At 40.5% G+C, this 27185-nt stretch overlaps 1 protein-coding gene across 5 annotated transcripts; it reads left to right on the top strand.

Annotated features, from left to right (window-relative positions):
* Nucleotides 1–1829: 1829 nt before the first annotated feature.
* Nucleotides 1830–27185, top strand: LOC119650060. Of its 5 annotated transcripts, none has more exons than XM_038052554.1 (6): nt 1830–1960; nt 6725–6817; nt 25512–25629; nt 25685–25891; nt 25953–26075; nt 26167–27185. In XM_038052554.1, the coding sequence occupies exons 2-6, from the start codon at nt 6769–6771 to the stop codon at nt 27011–27013; spliced, it is 1344 nt and encodes a 447-aa protein (XP_037908482.1). In that variant the 5' UTR covers nt 1830–1960; nt 6725–6768; the 3' UTR covers nt 27014–27185. The 5 variants fall into 5 exon arrangements, with proteins under 5 accessions (XP_037908482.1, XP_037908481.1, XP_037908480.1 ...); XM_038052553.1 differs by having other exon boundaries at nt 1865–2190; XM_038052552.1 differs by having other exon boundaries at nt 1865–2285.

Here is a 27185-nt window from a genome sequence, read left to right as displayed (position 1 = left end):
ATATGATAATATATATCATATTTCGCCGTAGTATAGGTTCTGGAAAGTTTCGTGGGAACCCTACCATTATTAATAAAGTTACTGTAGGTCAAAGTTGCCTCCTTCCCGTCAAATTATCATTCCTCAAGAAATAAAATGTCAGTTTTACATCGGACTGAATATCAGGTGTATTCAGCGTATATACACTACAAGCTATATATACAGAAACGTTCTGGATGATATATGGGTGGGGGGGCTCATAGAAGGTTGTGGAAGTGTTGAAGACCAAGAGCGTCCCGGACGACCATCAACTTCTACCGATGAAATCGAAAAAACTTGGCTTGCCAATTTTCGAATGACTGTTAGGGACCTTACTGATGCTTTTAGTTTTTCGAAGGAATCTATCAATACCAGTTTAGATATTTTGGGAAACTGAAATGTTTCAAGTCGTGGCTGCTGCTCAAACATCTTAATTCCTTGGAAAAAGAGGACTCCTTTTTCGTAATACAACCAAATCACTCGCACCTGGTAGCTTCTGACTGTTCGCGGAACTCAAAAGAACACTACAGGAAAATCGTTTTGGACGATAGAAGAGATACAATGTGAACTGCTATGAGCTCTGAAAGCCATCCCAAAAGACAACTTTGATTTTTGTTTCGAGGATTGAAAACTACGTTGGCGTAAGTATAATGTGCCGGAGGGATTACTTTGAAGGCGACGAAATAGATTTGCAAGAATAAATAAATACATTTTGAAATAAATAGATACTGGTCTTACTTTTTGAACACAGTAGTATACAATATTTTTCACCACATATCCCGTCATTTTCCATCCTTAGTTTGAGTGGTGGTTCTTAAATTTTATTTTCCAGGTTGCGTGTTTCCATATGCTTTGCAAAGTCAGTTAAATGCCCACACTTTCGAACCGAGCGACCCAAATTGTTTTTCGTGGGCCTGGTATGTATTTTTCTTTATCGTAACTCAGTAACCCTGCACCGCGTAGTCACCTGCTTTCTGGGTTTTATTCTAGTCTGGTGTCTAAGGACTCTCTTCATTTCCAGAATCATTTCTTTTAGGAATGTATGGATACGTCAGAGGCTTCTTGGGAATGCCAGCGTTATATGACATAACCTTTTTAAAGAATAGTCTTTTTATGGGTCACCATTCTTTTTAGTAATTCTCTTTTGAAACCTTTTAGTTTTTATAGTCGGTAATAACAGTGTCCCTGGTGCACCATTTTCAGTGGGAGTTCGTAAAAATTGTTTGGTATTCTTAACTCCTTTTTTCTGCTTTTACCACCCTTTGAATTTTGAGATCACTTACGTCGGTTTTTGAGAACTCCTGCAAACTGACCCTTTTATGAACGGGGTGAACTGCTAAGAAACATTTATTCATATTTATAGGCAAGCTTGGATTCACAATTGAATTTTACTATTTATATACTGAAATATATCCAGTTTCAAGCCTTTTTATTCTAAAAATCAGGCACTGTTTTTTGAAAACTTTCGAAACAAGCCTTCTTGAGTTTCAAAAAAGTTTCATATTTTTGATCACATTTTCTTTACATTTTAGAATAGTTTGCATTTTGGGATCTAGATTTCTTATAAACATATCTTTCTTTTCCACTCTAATCAATTCTGAAACTAACACCCCTTACTTTCTGAACATTTATGAAGGCCCTACAAGACTACGCACTCATCATTCTTTGCTTTCGCGTGCATAAAGTTCCCATGATATTAACAACGGCAAGTTATCGAAGAATTCTAGCTACTTCAAAGTCCCAGCTAGTTTTGCATTTGATAATTACAGTCGATGTATTATAATAAATATGCAGTTTCTACTGCATTTTATTGTGAAGACACATTCACAATTCAACGAATATATTGAGTTTCGAAGATCCGAATATGGCATTTATTGCTGTTACTCTCGAGAGTGAAGTAGTTCAAGATCGCTTTTGTATCTTTTCAATTGTTCATTAGCTTGTACGTGTTTATTTGAAAATTGGAAATATTGTTATATTCACTTTTTAAGAATTAGGTGCCAATTTTGAATGAGGGTCTTTTCCTGGAAAATTCATTGAGTAAAGAATAAATTCGAGAAAGGTAAAGTGCTGATATTACCTTTCTCTTGTTTTTTTTTATGTGCTATTACGGCCAGTGAGCGTATTGTGCTAATTATAAAAGTGCTGAGTTTGTACTGCTATCTATAATTCGTACGATCTACCTTAGAGTTATTTTTCTTTGGTGTCTTTCCTTTTTTTCCGGTGTGGATAATGAATTTCTGAAGTGTTTTGTGAAATTCTTCTAGGTATAAAAATTATCGTCAGAGAGTGTGTGTTTACTTATCCTGAATGTTCGTATAATATTTAAATTACCTTTCGTTTCCTTCTGAATACTTCGAAGAGCTTGAAGTTTGAAGTTTGAAGTATTTCAATAGTTTCTCTTAACAGTTAATCTAATTGTGTAAAATGGTCTCTAGTCTCGAGCCTGTGGAAATCTTCGTTTAAGTGAAAAGAAACTTGGAAATGAAAATTGCGATAGTGTAATAATTCACACCCAGAAATTTGAACTGTGTTTCGGTATGAAAAAGGGGTAGCAAGTGATGAAAATAGATCATGCAGAAAGGGCCAATGTTGAAATAAGTAGTACATACTTGTTAAGTTAGACAACATGTGGATCAGCGCTCAGTTGTGTTCCCGGAAAAGAATCCATGAACTCCTGGAAAGACAATTTTTTTGTGGTAATCAAGTAGGGGCGAAAAGTTCTAGACAAATAGATAGTGATCGGCAGTTGAGGCCTTCGATGGCAACTAGAAATTATTCACAGCATTTTGACATGCGGAGTGCACCTGGAACATTGTAAAATTCAACGTATGTTGAGGCTCGGCTTTCAAATACCAGAGGTGTTCATATTTGAAATAATGAGCCGCTGGCCGGTCGAGGGAGGAGAAAGGAAGGGGTTGATTCTCTTTAGATCCTAAATTTTCTCAAGGGGCTATATAGAATCTAATGAAATCAGCTTGATTTTTAAAATAGAGGGTGGCCCGGAAAATTCTCATTTCGGAAAATCTCGTTGACCATGAACTCTTAATGTGAAATAAAATTGTTAAGGAAATGAAAGCCGTGCTACTTGGGGCTTCCGAGGTCCCAGAAATACCCGGCCTAACAAAGAAAACACGAACATTTTTAGAAAAATGTATTTATTTTTCAACATAATCTCCTTGCAGCTCCATACACTTTTCCAGCGATATTCAATAAGTTTGATGGCCTTTCTGTAATAAGAACTGACTTGCTTCTTAAAATAGCCATTAACGGCCGACATCACTTCTCATCTTGGAAAGATCGTTGACGACTGAGTCATATTTTGCAAGTTTGAGAACAGCATGTGGTAGTAATTGATTCCTTTATTTTGGACATTGCAATAACGAATTTGTGAGCATTGTATTGATGAAACAACACTACCTCCTTAGCTAAATGCGGCCGTTTTTGTTTGATTTCTTCGTTCAAACGTTGCAATAATTTCTTTCTGTCTGCTGTGGTGGTGTTGCACTCCTGTTTCATTAACGGATATGAAACGGCGAAAAAAATTTGCTTTGTTCCGGTCAAACTTCGCTAAATACTCGATTGAAACATCTTCACGGCACTGCTTTTGCTCGAGTGGGCAAATACGTCAACAATCTTGGGCACAGCTTTCTCATGTCCCAATTTTCAGATAATATGCGATAATATGATAATATGCGGTTTCGCCATTTGGCTCTATCGAATGCCTGATCTGAGTGCAATCTTGAGGCTTTTAAATTCCCATCTAGCGTATCAAGCCACCGTTGTCGTCTTAATTACCGCAAGATGCCGTTCATTCTCTTTTATAGTCGGCCAACACTCAGAACCATAGACAGCGACAGGACGGACAACATTGCGGTAAATTTCAGATTTGAGACGTTTGTTGATACGTCGATCGTAAAGAATACCGTTTGTATAACGCCACTTCATCCAGGTTGCTTTAATGCGTGAAGCAATTTCATAACGCAGTTCTCCATTGGCTGATAGCGTTGACCCGAGGTATTTAAATCGCTCAGTTCTGGGTAGATCACTGCAGTTGACAGTGATTGTGCCTGTTCCATGGGAATCAGTCGTCAAAAATCCAGTTTTGTTTAGATTCAATCTGAGACCGTGTTGCATGAGGTGATCATTCCATTTTTGTACAAGTTGCTCCAGATCATTTTTGCTATCAGATGCTAGGAAAACATCATCTGCATAAAGCAGTGTGTAGGGCGCTGGACGTTGAATGTCCTGTGTGACGGTGGTTATAACAAGAACAAAGAGTAGTGGTGAGAGGGCGCTTCCTTGATGAACATCAACAGAGACACGACAACTTTACTTTTCGGATCGTGGTTGAGCAATTGAAACCAGCGCACGAGCTCTTCTGGCACTAAATATTGTCGTAAAGCATACCAGATGACTGGCACACTAAATAAGGTTGTGTTTTCAAAATTGAAACGTATATTTTATTGATTATGTACTTCCTACTACAGTATCATTTTTCACACAACTACTGGTATCTCTAAGTCAGGCTGGGTACTTTTGGGACAATCCTCGTAACAATACACTCAAAGTTTTTCCTGCTTGTCGTAAGAGGGGGATAGAAATTTGAAACTTTATTACTACCCGAACATCAACAACGCCTCAGATAGGGACTCATCTCCACTACAACCTTTGGTTAAATGCAGTTCATGGGAGGCCTCCTGAAGGTAACATTGTGATGCTGATTGGTGATTTGAATGTCAAGATGGGCATTGACAACGCCTTCCTCGAGTATGCAACGGAAAACCACGGAAGTTTGTGGATTTATGCAGCTTCCACCGTCTCGATGGCATATTATTCAAGCATAGAAGCTGCCATACGGTCACTATATGACGACGCACTAGTAATTAGGTTGCCCACTTTGCGATCAGACTAAGATTTAATAGTTGTCTTCTGGATGTTCGTAACAAGACGCTGACATTTGCTTCGAATGGGATTACCTTATATGTTATGTCGGGCACTTCCCGCAGGGTTGGCGAGCTGCACTTCCCCAACTTCAACGTTGACCGCTGATATGATCAAATTGACACTCGACAGTAGGACAGTAATATCGCTGATGGGACACCAGATGCATTGAGTAAACCACCTGGTAATATCAATGAGCATTGGACCCCCATCAAAAATGCTCTTTTCTTGGGTGCTACGTCGGCCACGTCCCGAAAGGGGTGCCATAACATCTGGTTAACTTCGAAATCATGGAAGCGGTTCGATAAACGGAAGGGGTAAGATGTGTCTATCGACCGCTGCGAATGATGGTGAATGAACCGAACTACGATACCGAGCAAAATCCCTGGAATGCGAATTTGCTATTGGCCTGGTAAGAAAGCGAAAGATGCTGCAGAAGGTAATGATTTTAGAAGTCAATACCGCATCATGAAAGAATTTTCATGTGGCCGCAAAGCATATTAACAACGGAAAGAACACTTGATCACGGTTTTTAATCGTATCACTTCCAGCGAGTTTCCTTCTCTTGCGGATGAGATGGCTGGCAGCCGTAACATGTTGATACGGACTGTTCCTTCAAGCAGAAGAAAAATCATCTCGGCCATGAATTCGCTAAAACGGAACAAAGCCGTTGAGTTTAACGATCTGCATGGAAAGTTATTCATCACTTGCCCCTGCAGTTTCTCCACATCTGCTACTCCTGAGATTCCGAAACCTTTTCTAGAGAGTGGAAGAATGGGATGACCTTTAGGATTCCAAAGAACGGCATCTGCTTTGAGCATGACAATTGGAGGAGTTTCTGTGTGCTCCCTGCATTCGCAAAGATAATTGCTAAAATAATCCAGGAATGTATAAAAGAACACCTCGAAAGTTTGATCGACAAAGAGCAGCCTGATTTTCGTTTTGGATTCTCCCAGGGGGGGCTGAAAAGCATTTCAACGGACCGTGAACGATGGTGCGTACGTGTGGCGTTCGGTGTTGGCTCATTTGAAGTAGAAAAAATAAAACTTCTCTAATGCTTGGAAGGTTTTCACTTTTTGGGAAAACTTTTAACTGAAAATCATGGTTTTTCGAAAAAAAAGGAAAATTTTTTATTACAAAATGAAAAATGCAAAATAAAAAATATCAACAACAAATTTGAATAAAAAACTTTTCATTGTTACCTTGTAAAGTATGTACAGAAATAATGTTATGTGCAGTAATTTTGGAGTTATGAGGGGCATCGTGTTTTGAAAACGTGGATTGTTGGAAAAACGCTTTGAAATTTTGGACACTAAAAAAAGTAGAATAAAACGTTCATAAGCGAATTTTATCGGCTAAGCTCACACCGAGTGCTAGGTCCCTAAAGGTTATTATTATCATCTATGATGTCTAAAGTGCCTTTTAGCCCTTGACTAGGACGAATGCTAGTATGTTATTAGTATGTTTTCAGTCCCCGGCTCCGCTCGACTTATCGCACCCATTCATCCATTTCTTAAACACTTTCAAAAATTCCATTTTAAATCTTTTCTCTTTAGGAACTTTAGAAATGTAGAGACCCTCATATGAGTGAAGTTTGTTCAGGTTAGTTATTCTTTTATGACTTCTGCATTTTCTGATGTCTGACGATCTGGTTCTGTTGCTGCTCTTTGCGCTTTTTCGCTTCATTTACTTCTTTAAAGATATAAGATATACATAGATACAAAAATGAACTCAGCTTTAACCACCAACATTCAAATTTCAGGAGGATAGTATTTGAATTTCGAAGACTTGTCATCTGCCGACATCATGGTGGCATCGAACGATTGCCATATGGAGTTAACAGAAGATGAAAAAGGTGAGTACTTGTTTTGATTGTGAATAAAATCTAAAATTTTGGAACCTTTTTGCAAAGTTGGTATCAGTTCACTTGATTGATGTATACGCATACTTTTTATGAGGTAGTAGATGTAAAGTCCGGTATACTAACTCCACAGGCAGAGCTGTCGTGAACCCCTATATGGGATTGCGCGCGTCAAACATAGCGCTACCCATTTTTGGCAATTTCCTCCACCCTCCCCTTGACTTTCCAGATAGAGTGATTCGCTCGTCGGCCATGCTGGGATAACAGATTCCATTGCATAGTGTTATCGCCTTTGGTTAATGTGTAATCTGTCTATTGCTGCTCATATGTCACCACGGAGAAGACATTCATATATCTGGTTATCTTTGAGACATCCATTTTCGGAATTATTTGGAAAGTCTTTAATAGCGCCAAATCAAGGAGCATCTCTCCGTTCTATATCGAGACCTGCTTGCAGGAGCTTTTCGGCTACCCGCGTGCAAATGATTGCAGTGTTATGCCGGTTTTGGGCAGGGGATTAACTTATAAAAGATATTTTCTTTATCGTTGCCTAGCTCTAGGTAGGACCACGTTTGGACAGACTTCAAGAAATGTTTGATTGTAGAGTGGAGCGAGAAGCTTTTATCTTCCGCGAATGTTACGGGCTGGCTCTGAAGATCTGAGTTGGCTGGATTCTGCCCCCTTGCCCTTCCCACACCAGTTACGGTATTAGACAAGTAAAGGTTGCACCGTTTGGTTCCTCGAAACGGGCAGTAGTACCTACCTATCAGTCCGTCTGTCATTCAAGTAGCTGTTGATACCAGAAAAAGATGCTGTTCAGTTACACTTAGCTTCAGTCTACAGGTGACCCAACCTTTTTGTTTTTGAACCATCCCGAATGCATGAAATTGTTTGAAAAGCCATATTTGCCTTACCGTTCATTTGACGCAAAAACAAAGAGCTTGAAATGTCTGAAATGAGATAATTTTTTCCAAATTGTTCAATGATATAGTTAATACTGTCACTGATGCACTAGTGCTCACTTTCTAATTTGTAAATAATTTCTATAAGCCCCTCACACTAACGTGGTATCTGGAATGGTCACTACGTACATATTCTGTCCTTGCTGAGGCCTGTAATAGTATTTGTGTTCGTACTAAGCTACCATATCTAAAGCACATCTTTTCTTGAGTTTGTTGTTTGTATACTTCATTCAACTGCCTTAGATTTAAAGTTTCCTGCTGCTGTTAAGAGACGTCTCTGCTGTTTTGTCCTCGATGAGATGCTATGCTATCACTGGGTGCCAAATAGTAGTTCACCGGCTTGGAATCTTTGATTTTACCAAACAGAGTCATGTCCCTTTTGCGCTGGAGTCAGTTTGCTGTCTTACCAATTTCGTCCTCAAAGCGTTCGTCATTTGTCCCTTTCAATTTAAAACAGATTTTCTCCAGCGGATTTTTTGTTTTGCACAAAATCTTATTAAAATCGGTTTACTGTCTGTCTGTCCGCCTGCTTGGCTGTCTGTCTGTCTCATACATTTTCTTGGAAACAGTTGTAGCGATTGACATAAAATTAGATGGAAAGGTGGCAACTGTGAACACTCACGCATACAGTGAGCTACATCATTCTACGTCACATTTAAGGGGGTACCCGCATACATGCAAAAGGGAGGTGTACATTTTTTTAGCCAAATATAGTCATGTGGGATATCTAGTGAAAGTCGTGGTAAGTACTTTTTGAAGTTGATCTTAGTTTTGACATTTGTTGAAAAGGTGGTGCGGGGGGGGGGGGGCAAAAGTGATCATTTCCCAACGGAAAAAAATCAGGAGACTGCCTAGACTCTGAAATACCCTCCATACTGATATCTGTTCGAATAATGTTAATAAGTTAAGTTCTTAAGTTCATCCTACAATCATGAAATTTCAGCAATGTAGACTATAATATAGAACACGATCCTACCAAGTTTGGTGTAATCGCACTATTACTAGCAAAGTTATAATATTTCAAAATTGTCGCTTCTGTGCAAATTCAAGATTTTGAATGTAAGTATCACGCGAAAGTGGATATTCTCACATAATATATGCATATATTATGGTGGAAGGTACTAATGGGACAAAGGTCAACTCAAATGTTTTTACAAAATAAATACACAAAACCTGTAATACGTGCAGCGTTCAGCTTCCGGTTTCCCGACTTGTTTATTTCCAGTGGTTTCCCTATCTTAAAGACCTTTACCCACTTTTCGGGTTCTTTGCCCTTCATTTTCTTGTTAGTGTCGGAATCCATGGAGATAGAGGCTGGTATCAAGTATTGGGACCGCTATTGGAGCGTTGTCAGGATTATCACTGAGGTACTTTGTGCTACCTCAGCCTGGCATTCAGTTTTGTGAAAACCAACGGATTTAAACGTCTTTCTACTTGAAATTGAATTTGTTAGCAAACATCGCTATGAAATTGCCAAATTCTATCATTCTTTCTCGGGGCATAACACATTTCTGTGGAATGTTTTGAGTACCATTTGCCTCCCCTATTTCTCAGAAGCGCTCATAAGATGGTCAGAGACACCTAGAAATATTGTTTTACTGTAATTGTACTGTCGCTTTGAATTAATGAGTACTAGTAAGAGTGATTCCAGAAAAATGTTGTCTTAGAACTAGTTTCGATAACGTTGGTGTTAAATTATGTAGATTACCTTGGTTGCTATAACTTGAATTTATTTATCTTTTTTGTCGACTAATTGAACTACTCAACAATAACATGATATTTCTCAATTAGCAAAAGAAGCGGTTGTACAAATCACGCAAAATTTGATATTTATAAGTACAATTTGTGTAAAACTGGGAATATTAATGATTACGAATAACTAAATTGTCATTTTTATTTGAGATTCTACATAATGGTAACCACTGAACTGCTCAGTGTTCAACGCGCGCTGATGTGAATCTTTGATTTCAATTTTTCCTCTTTTCATCCATACTTTATTATTTCTTTTTAATCTTGTAAATATGTCACCTGATTTTCCATCGCAGTGTGATGCGTTTATTTTTAAGCTGTATGCAGTGATTTAGTGAATTACATATAAGCTTAGTGATCGCACTGACGACTCCATTAAATTACCAATCATTGACCCTACATTGCTGCATAACATTGCAACTTTGCTGATAGTGAAATCCGGTTACTATTCAGTGAACCTTTTACCTAGCACAATTTTTACACATACACTCAGGTTAGTATTACTATTGCTAGTACTTTCCGCAGTATAAAGCTTCACTTGTATTCTTTCTCGATAAAAGGGCAACGTATTCAACGTGTCAAAGTGGGTATTGCGGGGAACCATTCCATCTTAAATCTCTTGGAATTCCTTCTAACATTTACTATCGTAGCGATAACTGCGACTGCGCATCGCTAACTGATGCGACAGGCCTATTTCATCAGCACATTTTAGCCTCCAACCGGACAAAACTTGGTGGAAACTTCGTCAAGTGCCACATATGAAGAACCATTATTACTTCTATAGCAATTGGAGGTTTCCACGATAAGCTGGCTCTGGCTCATGCCCCTTCCATGATTCTCGCAACTACACCGGCGGCTGCCAATCTGCTGGACTGCTTGTAGCCCGAACTGCGCGTACTACCCAGTCTGCAATACAACCTAAAGCGCAGCCGAAGAAGTCCCCAATTATGTTTCGCTCTTGTGCACCTTCAATGTTAAGATATTCGCAGCCTCCTCAGTAGGTCACGAATGGTAACAAACTTGCCTAACCCTCTGATATCGGTTCAGCCGGTAACGAACCTCAAGCCTCTACTGCTGAACTCCGCTGCCTCCCCAGCAGAACAGCTGTCCGTCTCTAGACTAGTGTACGATTACAATTTAGCATCCAATCGACCCCGAATTTGTCTTCTGTTTTTAGCTCCCCTTCTGATTGTGTTTCTCTACGTGTCTCTCCAATCAACTCGGTTTTATCTTACTGGAAATAATATATGCATACCCCTGGGTTTACCCTCTCACTTGTATGAAGAATGGTTTGACAATTTGTCTGAACTCCTTACTGTCAGGTTCCCTCCCTTCCCTTTCTTTCTCTGTGGAGATTTTAACCTTCCCATGCTCAATTAGTTTATTCATTATAGCCTTCTAATTCCTCTGTAATTTCGCGGCATTTCTAACGATTAAATTATTACAGCCCCTTTCAACAACCCGTTCCACTCTCCCCTTTTACTCTTTCCTTCGGTAAACACTTGTTCTGCCGCAATTCTGTACTATCCAACCCATCTACCTGTCCAAAAAATCGTCCTATCTTCCTTCTTTTCTCTTGCTCCAAAATCTTCGAGAGATACCTCAACCACCTCGCACTTCTGCAGCCTCATAGCGAAGGAGCAGAGTGATGTTGTGAAACATCAACCTCAAAAATTTTGGGTTTTATCTACTTTGCTGCTAAATGTTCTAATTCATGGCAGCACTTACACGCTATTTACAACGGTTTTTCTAGATTCTTTGCCATTAACCAGAATATCTGAGTGTAATTATGCGGTGTTTCCAGCGATTAATTATTTGGAATAATAAAAAAAAACTTGTTTTTTCTTTTCCGCTGGTGTAGGTAGATTTTATCCGATATTTCGGCAACCACTTCATCAGTGACTTGTTAGCTCAGAGGTGGCGGTGAGGCGGCAACCTTGTCGGCCGAAATAAAAATTGGGCGAGGAGGATCTCCATAGTGGTGGCACCGGGAGACACTGTATCACATTAGCCTGCCGACCGTGACGCAGTATGCGAATGCTTCAACGACCTAATTAGGGCGAGCAGACTCATCTGAAGTGGCAATAGGTCACAAAACCTTGGCAGGGGTACACTGGTACCATGGTAACCGGGATAGCCCCTGAATTCACATACTTCACGAGAATTCCTGTTGTATGTGCTTTCAGCTCGGTGGTTCCTGTTGGCTCCAACCAGCGGATGGTGGGAGTTGTGGTTACGTTTAAGCGACAGAGATCTTCGGGCCTCGACATGGTGTTGCTTTTCAACACGGGAGCCGTACTCCTTAGTTCGGTACAGATTTAAGTAGGTCTTTCATCTACCAGTATGAATGCTGAGCCATGCACTCGTCATAGACTGGTACCGTTGTTGCTTGTCACATCGAAGTGTTGAGGCTTTTCACTACTGTTTCTAGTTCCAGTTCGCTCCTGATGTCACCGCCCCCTTGAAGGTGGGCAATGTTGTTGCTCAAGTGCGTTACGTAGGATTCCCAATCCGTTCTTCTGGGATTCCTTATTATTCTTTCTATTTCCTAGTTATCCTCAATGTCGAATCTGATTATCCTTCGAAACGACATAGAGGGTTCATCTACACCCTCCAATTCCTGACCATTCCATTCATTAGAATATTTCGTAGAGTTATGTCTAGTACCTCCTATCTAGTGCTGGTCACAAACGTTGGAGTGTTCCCTAAGTTATATACAGTACTGGGCAAAAAAATCCGATCAGTAGGAAAATCTGATTTTTGAGAAAAAATATCAAGCTAATAAAAAAGTAAATATGAGGTTTTTTGTATTGATATTTTGTATTAAAAATAGTTGTTGGAGAGAAAGGAACCTATGTAACATTTTTCAGGAGGGACTTTTATCCAAATTTAGTCCACTTTACGAAAAATAGATAAATTTGTTTTATGTTTCATGTCAGTCACAAAGTTCGTAGTATCACGATATTTTTTTTTTTGTTCACTTAATAACTAAACAACGAACTCATAAATGTTTAATTAATATTTCGTTGCACTTCCTTTTGCCTTAATTACGACTCTAATCCTCGCTGCCATCGATGAAATAAGATACTGCAGAATCTGCAGGTCAACTTCATCACTCCACGTCCTAAAGAGGATTAAATCAAGCTCATATTGGCTTTTCGGCTTCTGTTCAGCTACTTTTTTCTTCATTAGTGCCCGCAAGTTTTCTATGGGGGGTTTAAATCCGAACTATTCCCGGGCTAAGTCAGCTGCTTTACTGAGTTTTCGGTCAGAAAGTTACGCACTTCCAAAGCAAAAAAGGTCAAATAATTGGAAAAGCTTCAATATTTCGTATAAAACAGCTAGAGAAAATGAAAAAAATTATTACTTACAATGTGGGACCTGTGACAGGGCGCAGAATCGTCTTGAAAGATAACCCCACTTGAATACTGATATTGCTCTTCAATTCAAGGTATCAGATGCCCCTCCAAGATTCGTTTATAGGCTGCGCCATTGACTCTTCCATAAACTAATGAAAGTCCTTTTACGCCATAAAATGAAAAGCAGCCCCAGATCATCCTGCCCACCAGCTGGCGTACTGTGATCTGAATACCTTTGCCACTGTATCGCTCATCTGATTTTTCTCCATACGTGATTGATCCCATCCGAACCAGAAATATTAAATTGGGACCCATAGGAGAATATTGTAGTTTGCCTCTGTTCCAGGGTCCGATTTTCGTGGTCCTTCGCCCATAAATAGCGTTGCTTCCGCATTCTTCTCTTTTTTGCGGGACGTCGGTAATGAAATCCGCCCTCTCTGAGTTCCCGAAGAAACGTTGATGCATCAATTTCTGTCCCAATGGCATCCTTGAGCTTTTCTTAAATGTCCGATGAGCTTTTAAACCGATTCCGCGAGCAGAATCGCCGCAACAGTCTGTCTTCCGCTGATGTAGTCTTTCTCGGCTTTCCAGAACTCCGTTTCCGAGCAGTAGACCCAGTGGCTCGGAATTCTTTTCAAAAATCATCTACAGAGAACTGACTAAAGCCCATTTTTTGTGTGCTATATTTTTTATGAGATAACGTAATTATTTCTCCTTTGTCGATAACACTCATTCTTCGTGTTTTTGCCGTGTTTTTTAATTAACGCATTTCAAAAACTTACCATTATTGAGAAACTACAATCTGACAGTGCATATAATTTTTCACATTTATACAGCAACAAAAAACTGCTTGTCAATTCAAATTGAATTCCGGTGGAGCTCGGATTTCGTCTCCTGGGAAGTATCCCGATGCCACGATTGCCTATCGAGCGCTTCTCCCAGCTTCCAATGAGCCTTGGATAGCCACAAGGTGCCCGGTCAGGAACTCTGAAAAACATATGTATTTCGAATTAGGCTTAAGAATTATGCAAACTGTTGGTTTCTCACAACAGGAATGTCCTCCTTGGAACTTGCAGATGCAGCATTCGCTTGGTGGAGGTTTATCTGGGCAATCTTAGTGCCGGCCATTGGCTCCGTTATTGTTTGGAGCTCAATACGTAATTGCAGATTCATTTTTCTCTGTACTGTTCCTTAAATTAATTAAATAAATAAATAAAAGGGATTCTCGTTATATTTCGCATCAAATATTGCCAAGAAGGTTTTTGCATAGATTATCATTCATAGTTTAACAAAGACAATTTGGCTGGTTATTTTGGCCATCTAGAAATTCAGGAGATATTACAGCCTCTCTGCCATTATGGAATATCCCACAGTAGGGGTGGGTTTAAACTTGGGTCGGAAGCCAAGCCCGGAAGGCGATAGATGTAAGCTCATGAGTAGCTCAACATACGCAAGAATTATTCTTGTACGGAGTTACTAACTTGGTTTCTTATAAATGACCATTGACCATTGTATTATAAGGATTGCATAACATGCATAACAATTGCATAGAACGAGAAGCAGATTAAAGATAATTCACTAATTATCTTGAAAATGCGCGCTTCAATATATTTCTATGACACTACACGTGCTTCTCACCCCATCTTCAGATTATTCCGATATTAGCATTGAATACTAGGTGGGAATCACATAGTTTGAAGACATGTTTGCTTCCATGATACTCTGTCCAATGTACTAAGAAAATCCGCTTTGCCGTAAAGAGTTATCTGAGAGTATATTACGATGCATTTTTACTAGGAGAGATGTCAATTAAACTGTAATCCAAAGGTCAGTTGCATTCAATGGTATCTTATTGTTACAAACATTAGGAAGTATGAATTATATTATAATATTAAATGTTACAGCTTTATGCAAATATCTATCGTCAAGAGGGAAGCGTATTGTGTCTCGAATTTCTGGCCCATTGCATTGACCTTGCCTTAGATAAATGTTGCACTTGACCTATTGCCGACGAAATGGCAACCAAACTTGAACGAAGCAAAAAGATAGTTTTTCTGACATTTATAAAATAACACTAGATACGAGTGATCATTTGATTGATTCCGATGCATTTTTTCCAATCTTTTTTGTTGCCATCTTGACACACATGCCCGATGTGGTCTATGTTATACAGACAGAATATGCAGCCAAGATTTGTTTTGTTTTCGAATTGTTGCGATTTGCTCATGGCTACATGTTTATCCATTCTTTAAACAGATTTGCATAAGTCATTTCCAAGTAAAACTATTACGTTAAGACCATCCATGCATCGAAATTGGTTTAAAAAGTGAGTACAATTTGAAGGTGGGGCAGCATCCAGTGGTAATGAGGTTATTAAAAAATAATGAACAATTTTCTTTGAAGTAGGGTTAGTACTACCGTGGTATGCTGCCATAAGTAGTTGTTCATAAGTTGGTAAAATTGGTCTCTACAGATGAAGTAATTCTCATTCATGCAGAGAGCTGCTCATTTTGCAAAACCACTTCAGGAACTGCGATGGGGAATCCGTTATCCTCTTGATAAGCGAAATCTTCATGAAAGGAGTAGAAGAAGAAATTGAAAAAAGGGGTATCATGCCAAAATTTTGGGCGCGTTACGTAGACGACGTATTGGTTATAATCCGAAACGAAGATATCGAGAAAATACTGGAAGCAAGAAACAGCATACATCGCAATATAACTTTCACAATGGAAAAAGAAAATCACCAACGAATAGGAGGAGGACCTCAAAACACACATATGGGCAGAAAATGGCGGCTTACCACAGTGTAGTACATAGAGGTATGAAAGGTTTTGTGTATTTCTTTTATAAAGATATTTGAATGTGCATTTGTCTTATTAGTAGAATTTTTAAAAAAGCGACTATTTTCACCTATTATAATTTTGTTAGTAATAGTGGGATTTCCACCAAACTTGGTAGGGTCATGTTCCATGTTATACCCTACATTGCTGCAATGTATTTCGTGATTGTAGAATGAACTTAAGCGAGATTGTGCAACCAATTACTAAAAATCATATTAATATGCTAATATTAACTTTATTTGAACAGATATCGGTATGGAGGGTATTTTGGAGCCTAGGTGCCATATAGTGGAAACCCCTTGATTTTCTTAAGATTTTTCGGGTAGGCACTCCCCACCTTTTCAACAGATGTCAAAACTAAGTCCACCTTCGGAAAGCACTAACCGAGACCTTTTATTTGATACCCCACATGACTATATTTGGCGAAAAAAAATTTACACCACCCTTTTCATGTTTTGAGACCCTCCCTCCCCCTAAAATTTAATGACGAATTATGTAACTCACTGTATGTATGAGCGTTCACAGTTCCCAGTTTTCTACCGAATTTGGTGTGAATCGCTATAATCTTCTCCGAGGAAAATTCGTGTGACGGACAGACACACAGTAAAGCGATTTTAATAAGATTTTGTTTTACGCAAAACTTTAAAAAGAAGAGATGAGTGGTCAGCTGCCCAGAATGTGAAAAATTTTATATTGGTCAGACTAAAGGGCTAGGGACCACAAGAGTCGAGGAACATATAAGAGAGTACACCAAACGAAAAAGCGATGACCCTCGAAACATGAAGTCAATGGTAGCAAGGCATATGGTAGAAGGGGGACATACCGTAACGATGGACAACGTGGATATTATAAAGCAGGTGTGGAAAACTCACCCTTTGGATGCAGGTAACTTTAAATGACGATGAAGGAAACTGCGCAATGAACTTGGTAACAAAGTATGCAGCAGATAATCAAAAAATAGGGGAAAAACAGGAAGGATGGGAAAAATGAAAATCAATTACAGAGTAATTAGTAGAGTTAGAAGTTACCGTATAAGTAGGGATAGTTTAAGACAGATTAATGAATTAGGTACTAGGACTGGTGAAGGAGGCACGTGGTCTCCAAAACAATTGCAAGGAAACTAAAAAAAATTACAGAATAAGGAACAATACCTAGTTCTTTTCTTAATTTATAGTTGTTCATAGTATGACATGTTCTCAAGATGCCGACCGTTTCATTCACCTTCAGCATTTCTCTGCATACCCAATATTAGGGAGTATTTCTGCTTTACGCTGGATGGTTTCGATCTTTTCTTGGATTAATGAAATCCATCACGGCTACGGGTTGTATCGATTAAAACCTTCCACATTTTTCGAATTATTCCCGCATTATCACCGCGTCCGTTATTCTGGTAATTTTCCTGAACAGGGGTTTATCCAGTTCAGCGTCTGTTGATTTGAGTGCAACCGTTTCATCGTCGCAACTATCGCATTCCACGCTGCATCCAACGGCACATACAAGTGATTCACCTATCGGCTATTCTGTTTTGGAGTTTTTTAAGGTTTTTTTTAATGTATTATATAAAAAAATAACGGCCCGATCAACCACAATTACTCTAGTTTGCGAAAGTAAAAATATGCTCTAAAAATATTGCGAAAATTTCAAAGAATTTCGTTGGATAGATAGCTACAGCGAAATTTTAACTGACCCTCAATCTGCTTTATAATTTTCATCATCATCAACGGCGCAACAATCGGTATATGGTCTAGGCCCGCCTTCGTAAATAACTCCAGATATCCCGGCTTTGCGTCGAGGGCCACCAATTCGATATCTTTAAAAGCTGCCTGGCGTCCTGGTCTACGCCATGGCTGCATCTGAGGCAGGGTCTGCCTCGTCTTCTTTTCCAACCATAGACTTTACACTTTTAGGGCTGGATCATCCTCACCCCTACAGATTAGGTGACCCACCCACAGTAACTTCACGAGCCCGATTTTATACACAAGCTTGGTATCGCTCATCAATTTCATCGTTAGACTGTGGAATCGTCCATCCTCATGTAGGGGGCCAAAAATTCTCCGTTTCAGTAAGAACCCAAGTCTCCGAGAAATACATAAGGACTGGCAAAATCATTGGCTTGAACAGTAAGATCTTTGACTTTATGGTGAGACGTTTCGAGCGGGACAGTTTTTGTAAGCTGAAATAGACTCTGTTTGCTGCCAACAAACGTGAACGGATTTCGTCGTCGTAACTGTTATCGGTTGTTATTTTCGATCCTAGAAAGGAGAAATTTTCAACGGTCTCAAAGTTGTAGTCTTTATTGATCCCGTTTGAGCAATGCGATGCGATGTCGTTGTTTTTTTGGTTTTTGCCGCTGACACTGGTGACACCATGTGCTTCATTTTGCCTTCATTGATATGCAGCCCAAAATCTCGCACCGCCTGCTCGATCTGTAGGGTTGGTAGGTAGATTGATGGTACATATCGGGTTGTTCCTCTCATAACGCCAATGTCGTCAGCGTAGCCCAGTGGTAGGGTGGACTTAAAGAGGATGGTGCCTCTTGCATTAGAATCTTCATCGCGAATCACTTTTACCAGGGCCAGGTTAAAAAGGACGCATGATAGGGCATCGCCTTGATTTAGACTGTTGTTGATGTTCAATGGTCTCGAGAGTGAGTGAGTTTATCTGGCCCCGCACATTGGTCAGAGTCAGCCTAGTCAGTCATATCAAATTCGTCGATATACCGGATTCTCTCATGGCCGTGTACAATTTTACCCTGGCTATGCTATCATAGGCGGCCTTGAAGTCTATAAAAAAATGATGCAACTCATGACCGTATTCCAACAGTTTGTCCAGCGCTTGCTGCAGAAAGAAAATTTAATCTATTGCTGATTTGCCTGAAGTGAAGCCTCTTTTGTTGCACTGCACTTTTTAAGGATGGGACAGATACTGCCTCTTTGCCAGTCGTCAGGCATTGATTTGCTGTCCTACACCTTCAGCGCAAATTGATGAACCGCTTGGTGTAATTGGTCGCTTCCGTACTTAACCAATTCGGCTGTAATTCCATCGACTCTTGGCGCTTATGACTTTTAAGCCAATTAATTGGACGGACTTGGTGGTGGCAATGTTTGTCCGTCGTTTTCAGTTGGCGGGACTTCCAACTCGTCGATGTTCTGGCTCTTGAGCATTTCATCAAAATGCTCAACCCATTACTCTAATATGCCCATTTTGTCGGAAATCAGATTTTCCTCTTTGTCTCGGCAGGATGAGCATGGAGGTGTATAAGGTTTCTTCCTGTTAACTTGTTGGTAAAACTTGCACGCCTGGTGCGGTTGTTCCCTGTACTTTTTGAGTTCACAGACTTGTTGGTTCTCCCAGGCTACATTTTACTGTCTGTCTGTCTGTCGCTTTTCCACTCAAGAAAGTTGATGACAGGTATCTGCGCGTGCACGCATTGTTAGAGGGTGCAGCATTGCCCGGTATGCATTCTACTCTTTTGTTGTTACTTTACGTTCATTATTGAACTAGCTGCATCGACTTTTTTCCAGCTGGGGCTAAGCATGTTTGTGACCGTATTAATGATAATGTTCTTCAAGTAGTTGTCAAGATCATTTGTAGATACTTCATCTCCAGAACTTTTGTTAGCTGCGGTTATTGCGACTATCCACTCGTAATTCACTCTCACCTGATTGTCAGAGGGAATTGTAGGCGGTTTTGTAATTTGTGCCCGGAGTACTATGCCAACGAGATAGTGATCTGTGTCTATACTGCCCCCACCCTTTTTTTATTAAGAAAGAACTCCCAGAGATCACCACGTGGAGGTAGAGGTGTTGTCTACCAAACAACAGCTGTAGGTGTTGGTTCAGCAAACGTTTTTCAGGTTTTATACTCCATGGTGGTTACCAGTCCACGTTTCGCCCTGGACCCTATACCTGCTATATCTGGTCCATAAACCTACGGTTTCTTCCAAAAAGACATGTAAAACCTTGGTATAAATTCTTGCTCATTTAGTGAAGTCATTCGAATGTTGTTTAGACCGGTTAATCCGCGCTTCATTACGGCAATCGACATAAACCTGACATCTTTCTTTTTTTCAGCCTTTGTCCTGTTCACAAGCGGGGTCGGCTCCTCGTGATCGGTTTCGCCATTTGGCTCTATCGAATGCCTGATCTGAGTGCAATCTTCAGGCTTTCAAATTCCCATCCAGCGTATCAAGCCACCGATGTTTACGTTTGCCTTTTGGTCGTTTACCATCGACTTCGATGTTCAGACCAATCTTGGCAAGTGAATTCTCGTTAGCACGAATTGGGCGACCATACCATCGAAGACGCCTCTCTCGCAACTTTTCCACGATCGGTGCAACCCCATAACGATCATTGTCTGGTCGGGCAACACTCAGAAGCATAGAGAGCGACTGGACGGACGACATTGCGGTAAATTTTAGATTTGAGACGTTCGTTGATACGTCGATTACAAAGGACACCAGTTGTGGAACGCCACTTCATCCAGGTTGCTTTAATGCGTGAAGCAATTTCATAACGCAGTTCTCCATTGGCTGATAGCGTTGACCCGAGGTATTTAAATCGCTAAGTTCTGGGCAGATTACTACCGCTGACAGTGATTGTGCCTGTTTCATGGGGATCGGTCGTCAAAAATTCAGTTTTGTTTAAATTCAATCTGAGACCGTGTTGCATGAGGCGATCATTCCATTTTTGAACAAGTTGCTCGAGATCATTTTTGCTATCAGATGCTAGGAAAATATCATCTGCATAAAGCAGTGCGTAGGGCGCTGGACGTTGGATATCCCGTGTGCCGGTGTCCATAACAAGGACAAAGAGGAGTGGTGAGAGGGCACTTCCTTGATGAACACCAACAGAGACACGAAGCGGTTTTGATACACCCGCCATACTTCGAACTTTACTTTTCGGATCGTGGTAGAGCAATTGAACCCAGCGCACGAGTTCTTCTGGCACGAAGTGTTGTCGTAAAGCATACCAGATGAGTTCGTGTGGTACACGGTCAAACGCTTTCTCTAGATCCAGAAAGGCAATGTAAGGAGGGCGATGCTTCTCACGGTGTTTCTCCATGAGTAACCGCGCAGCGTGTATTGCGTCAGTATTTCCGCAGTTCTTGACAAATCCGGCTTGATTCACAGTTCTTTCAACGATTTCACGAATACGGTTGTCAAGAATGCTTTCAAAAATCTTCATGGTATGGGAAAGTAACCGGATCGGACGGTAATTTGAACATTCTGCTGGGCTACCTTTCTTTTTCCATATTGGAACAGTGGTACTTTCTTGCCAGTCAGATGGTGTTCTTCCTTCCTGAATAACCCGGTTAAGGAATTCACTGAGCCACAGTGTTGGGTCCCAGCTCTTCGCTTTCCAGAGCTCAGATGCGATGTCGTCAGGTCCTGTTGCTTTCCCCGATTTCATTTGTTTTATTGCCTCCTCGACTTCAGTTGCGCTGACTGGTGGAACTGCTCCAAATGTCGGCAATGATTGTGGAAGTGGAGGATGAGCAAATTCTTCAGTTGAAATCTGCTCGAAGTATTCTCGCCATCTATCCGTTGCAGCTCGACGGTTGGTAAGCAAAGTACCGTTCTTGTCATTAACACAACAGAAGTGTTCATATCCTGTGTTCGTTCATCACGGCTTTTAGCAAGTCGATACAGATCTCTCTCGCCATCCCGAGTGTCCAGTTTATCGTAAAGATTTTTGAAATGGTTCGCTCGGGTGACAGCGACCGCTTTCTTTGCTTCCCGGTTGGCATTCTTATGAATTTGCCAATTAGCAGGCGTTTTATCGTCGAGAAATTTGCGGTAGAGGCGTTTCTTTTCACGGACCTTCATTTCAACATCATCATTCCAAAGCCAAGTATTTCGGTTGATGTACCGCTTACCCGGCTTGGTGACCCCCAGGGGTTGCAGAGGCCGCTTTGTGGATCGTGTCTTTCATTTGGTTCCATGATTCTTCCACATTCGTAATGGCTGGCAATCGTATGAGTGAGACCGTTTCTTCTTTCTTCTCACCCAATCGCCACCATTTAATGCGCGGCGGGCCAGTGCGTTCCTCACGCTGTTTTATCGGTGGCTTAACTCGCAGGACGGCAATCAACGGCCGATGTTGAGGTGCGATGGTCTCATAGGGAACGACTTTGCAATCAGTGATAGTGGTAAAATGTTGGCGTCTTATGAGAATATAGTTGATTTGCGTTTTATTGTTCCCACTATAAAATGTGGGAAGACATAAACCTGACATATGATATTCTATTTCTTTAACATTGTAATTTTCGAATGATCTGGAATATCGAATAATGGCTTTGCCGAAATATTCTCCACTTTATCTGGATACAATCGATTTCAATACCGACCCGTCGCACGGGACGACCCCGCTAAGTTGAAGTTAACTATCTTAATTCTTTTCCAACGGGTGGCTATTACAGTAATTGTTTGGCCTAGCCGACTTTCTATGTTACTTTACTTTGCTGTGTACCTAATTTCCATACGTTAATCTTTGCATTTTTTATTTTATTAAATATTAACTTTATTTCAAAAAGGCGCCCACATTAAAAGCACCAGAAATTTCTTTATTTGGCTTGTTTGAAAGCTATTATCATATTTACATGTTTAACTTAAAGCAAATAAAACTATTGTATATAATCGTACATTAGAGTAACTTTTGCTTGTCTACTATGTACCCTTACCTGACCACGAGTATCGAAACGGGGGAAGGATAGAGGGTTTAAGCAGGGCCTAAGAAATGTTGCTATAGGGGATGTGCTACCCTGTTTACAGAGTTGACAAATTAGTGAATTTGGGTGGTCGTCTCTTTTCTTGAAGATCTTTTATAATACATCAAATTCAGAAAGTATTCTCGTCGTGGTTTCACTTTTGGCCGCCCAAGTACTTCCGCATTATTTCCCACCTTTCTAGTCTTCTTATAAGACAGATCGCTGCATCTTCTTAATCGGGGTTCAATTGCTTCATTTTGTCATGACAGGGTTGGAACAGGTAGCAAATGACGGGTCATATCAGGGTCTTGTAGAGATCCATTTTGGGTTTATCGCTAAAACTATTTTCTTGCGAAAAAGGTAGTAGATATTAGTAGCTGCGCGGCGTGCCTCATTGATAATGAGCTGCAGGTGCGGATTAAACTTAAGGATTTCGTGGAACTTAACTTTCAAGTATTTGGTGGTGGAGGTAGGGTTGTAGTAGTAGTTTTAGTTATAGTCGAGCTGTTGGTGTTGGTTCAAGTTTTATGCTCTATCGTTTCACCCTGAGACCTACACTACCCTTTGACTAAGTTGTACATTTGACAAAGGGGGAGGATTGTTTTGCACTATACAATTGTCTGGGAATAACAAGATTCGCCGCTTTTGAATCAATCGATTATCCACGCCTTCCGGTTCGACTGGTAACTTGTTGTGAATGACTGGATGCCTTTAAAACATTTAGACTTTGCGGCTTTTCCTATGATGAGTGGCTTCAACTTTTCTGAACCGTCCATGTTCACAGTCAATATAAGCGTCAACCTTTCCATACTGTGTTTGCCACCATTGCGTTTCTCATCTTTGAAATTGAATGTTTTGTCCGGCATACATTTGAAAATAGACCAGTTTCATCAGTACTAAAAATGTTGCAAAGTTTATAATTTTCCATTAACCAATTTTCCAAGCCAATCAGAGTATACTTCTTCATCAACGCTTGCGCTTTTCCCACTCAATCTTTTGAATGTGTATACCCCATTCCTATTATTAAAATTGATCAGCCACCCCGCACTGGCCATGAAATTAGAAATGTTGAGTTTCTTTGCGAATATCTTCGCTTTTTCTTTTAAAATTAAACCACCCCAGATACGTTTTCACTTCTACATTGCTTCAGTCATGTAAGCAAACACTTTTCTATACGAAGAAACTGAGCACTCAGACCGTGTTGTCCCATTGTACTAGCCACCTCCGTCTAACGGAATATTCCGGATTCATTAACGTATCGCAGGATTTCCGTTAGTGGATGTGATGCTACTCGTCGCAATTGAAGAACATCGGCACCAAAGATCTGATGCCTGATGCGTCCATAGGCGGGCCATTCACATAGGAAATGCTCCGTGGGTTCCGCTTCCTCATTACAGGAGGGACACGTATCATCTTGAGTAATTCCTATTCTGAACATATGCGCAGCTAGTTAATTATGGCCTATCAGAATGCCCACAATAAACCAGCAAGTCCTTCTGCTTTTCGACAGGATAAACTTTGCGGTACGCATGTTCGGTTCTGGCAGGAAAAGTTTGATGTGTAGAGCAGCATTTAGGCTCTGCCACCTGTCATTGTGGGAAGCTTGTTCCCAAGTTTTGAAAACAGACTTAGCCAATGCTGCTGATACTCCAATTGCTGGTTCCGGTCCCGGCATAGGGAGATTGACCCCTCTTTCGCTAAAGCATCCGAGATTTCATTTCCCTCTACGCCACAGTGACCAGGTACCCAGAGTTGTTCCACCGCATTTAATCTATAAATAGAGTTTAAACGGTTTCTGCATCTCTAAACAATTTTCGCGGTGATCAAAGTACTACTCAACGTACTCAATGCAGCTTGGCTGTCACTGCAGATTGCGATGCGTCTGCCCTTCAACCGCTCGTCAATCACCTAGTTTGCCGCCCTTAGGATCGCATAAACTTCGGCTTGAAAAACCGTTGCATATTGTCTCAAAAGAAAAGCCCACTCCTCATTTTTATTCTAGAGGTAGACTACGTCTCCAGAACCCTCTTCTCCTTTTGAGCCATCGGTGTAGAAGACTTCCGTATATCCCCCCAGGCATTCCTCTGGGTCTTCCCAGTCCTCTCTACGCTTCAGGGTAACTTCATATCTTCTACCAAACAGATATATGGGGACACGAGAATCGGAAGGCATTGTAGGAACTGGATGCAGTCCTCCCAGTAACTGTTCCAATGCTCTGTGCCCCCCACATCCGTTGTTTCCCCATAGATCTAATTGAATTAGTCTATGAGCTGCTCTTGTATATTCCTACACACCGTTCACACACAGCTTGAACGTATATTGGCAAATTTTGCAGTTCGCATAGTAGTGAGTCGATCAGCATACTCCACAGAAGTAGCGTAACCACACCTCCTTGAAGGCAGCCCTTCGTTGCTTCTGCAGTCAGATAGCGATCGACACCCACCTCAGCACACAGCAATCTCTGCTTTAGCATAGCATGGATCCACTTAATTAAAGCACCATCAACACCATGCTCTCTGGCGGCACCACAAAGTTTTTGGAAGGGCGCACAGTCAAAAGCCCCTTCAATGTCCATGAACACCCCCATCGCGTACTCACCATTCAAAGTTGCATCCTCTATCTTTGTTACCAAAGAATGAAGAGCGGACTCACATGACCTTTTCACGCTGGTAAGCATGCTAGTTTTCACTAAGTAACCCGCCGCTACATTAGCTATCTTTTCATTTTTTTTTGAAAAATATTTATATAAATCTTAAAATGTTTTGCCACTTCCGTCTTTTTCGATCCACTTTCAACCGACCGCATTGCTTCTTTTTTTCACTAACTGAAAGGCACTTGTATTTTTTCTTTTTACTCATGGTTGACGCACCCGTGAAACCTTCTAAGGGTTCTAAAGGGAATGAGCTACTGCTTCGAAAAACCGAGAATTTCGAATTACTGAGAGTTCAAATTGGCGAGAGTCAACTGCATTTGAATATTTGATTGTCTTCCATGTTTTACTTTCTGATTGAAAAGACTCTCACGCTCATTTTATGAATGCCAAACAATTTATTCGTGATTTTTTTTTCAGCCGCAATTAATTTCTTTCTCCGCCTGTCAACTGACGCCGATACCATTCCCTGCGACAATGACTTAACCGATTTTGAGCTAACACTGCCCAGCTGGTTCGATGGTGCCAAATACAAACGGTAACTTCGCACTTAATTTCGTTAATGTAAGGATATAATTAATTTTTTTTCGCAGTGCTCAAGAATATTTCGCAAATAATCGTGGCCCGATATTGAATTCAAATATGGCTGGTTTGATCTCCCTGTTGGCCCAGCAAAAAGGACTTGAAGTTTTGTGCTCGACGGGACGCTCCAGTACCGCTAATACAGCAAGAAAACGATATGCTTCAACCATTTTGCAAACCATAATTTGGTATGAGTATGATCTGACTCCTGGCTCCAAGTGAGAATACCGTATAGATTGGTAGAACTAGCTCTAGAAGGATCATTATTTTTTTTTTCAGATCGTGGAAGTCCTTGATGAGAGTGAGGAAGCTGCACTTAAATGCTTCGAAGTCTGCACAAAGTAAAAAAATAGGGATAATTAATCAGACAGAAATGGCAATTACTCAATTTGGATTCATGGGGTGAGTTGACTAATACTTTTGGGGAAATGGGGGATCAGCTTAGTTATTATTGCGTGTGATATAATTTGCAGTATTTGTTATATTCTTTCAGATTTGCATTGATCCGTCCAGACATTTTTGGGATAAGTCATGACAATCATGAAGATATAGAAGCATTTGTCCATTTTTGGGCTGTTTTGGGATATATGCTGGGAATCAAGGATGAATTCAACCTTTGTCTTCTGCCAGTCAATGTAGTTAAGAAAGCGTCGGAAATCATCATGCGCTATTTCATCTTGGCAGCGGTACAGCTGGAAACGCCACAATTTAAAGCAATGACTCAAGCCTTGCTAGACGGATTATCACATTTTATGCCATTTATGACGTACGAAATACAAATGTTTCTGACAAGGAGGGCTGCTTGCGTCCCAGGATATCAATACAATATGAGTTTAGATACTGAAAAGCATTGCCGTTCAGTTTTTTCAACTGAGAATATTCAGCATTTCCTGAAAGATCGTGCCAGGACCACGGGATATGAATTCATGGAGTTCACATTTTTATACAAAATTCCAGTTTATAATTTCACCACGTATGAGATACAGAATGAAGTGGAGGGAAATGCGGTAAAGCAGAACACCAAAGTACCCGAAGATACCGTAGTAGAAAACGGAAAAAGTAGACCAATGGATGACGGATTCAGTGCTAGGTTAAGAAAATATTTGGGATTGACTGAAAGGACGAGTATCACTCTTACCCTGGTTGACTATGAAACTGAGTGGGAGCACGCGTTAGGTGACTCCAGGTTTTACGAACTGAGCGCTGAAAATAAAAAAACGCTAGTGCTCGTAGACCGGCTGAGAAAATTTTTTGTTCAGACTAAAATTGGAGCTCAAGTAATGGATTGGTTAATGAGTGTTATCTTGTGGCGTTTCCGGAGATACTCGAGTACGTCATAGAATGTTTATTAGGAGACCGCCAATCAAAGATGAAGTGTGAGAGAGTTGTTCAGGAAACTATATCAAACTTAACTCATCATATGATTATAACATTATAATACCTGTAGGGAGGATACTCGGAAAGTAAGGACTATTGGGTTATCTGTTAAAAATAAATTTAGAAAGAAATATA

Source organism: Hermetia illucens, chromosome 2 (genome assembly GCF_905115235.1).
Source record: "Hermetia illucens chromosome 2, iHerIll2.2.curated.20191125, whole genome shotgun sequence".
Classification (NCBI taxonomy): Eukaryota; Metazoa; Arthropoda; class Insecta; order Diptera; family Stratiomyidae; genus Hermetia; species Hermetia illucens.
The sequence above is the reverse complement of the archived record's forward strand: the minus strand, read 5'-3'. Positions and strand labels throughout refer to the sequence as shown.

What these genes read in the sequence shown, in the direction of transcription:
- LOC119650060 (XM_038052554.1), top strand. Translation starts at nt 6,769, where the DNA reads ATGGTGGCATCGAACGATTGCCATATGGAGTTAACAGAAGATGAAAAA. An exon ending in GATCTGACTCCTGGCTCCAA is followed by an intron (nt 25,892 to 25,952) that starts GTGAGAATACCG and finishes TTTTTTTTTCAG; the next exon opens with ATCGTGGAAGTCCTTGATGA. An exon ending in ACTCAATTTGGATTCATGGG is followed by an intron (nt 26,076 to 26,166) that starts GTGAGTTGACTA and finishes ATATTCTTTCAG; the next exon opens with ATTTGCATTGATCCGTCCAG.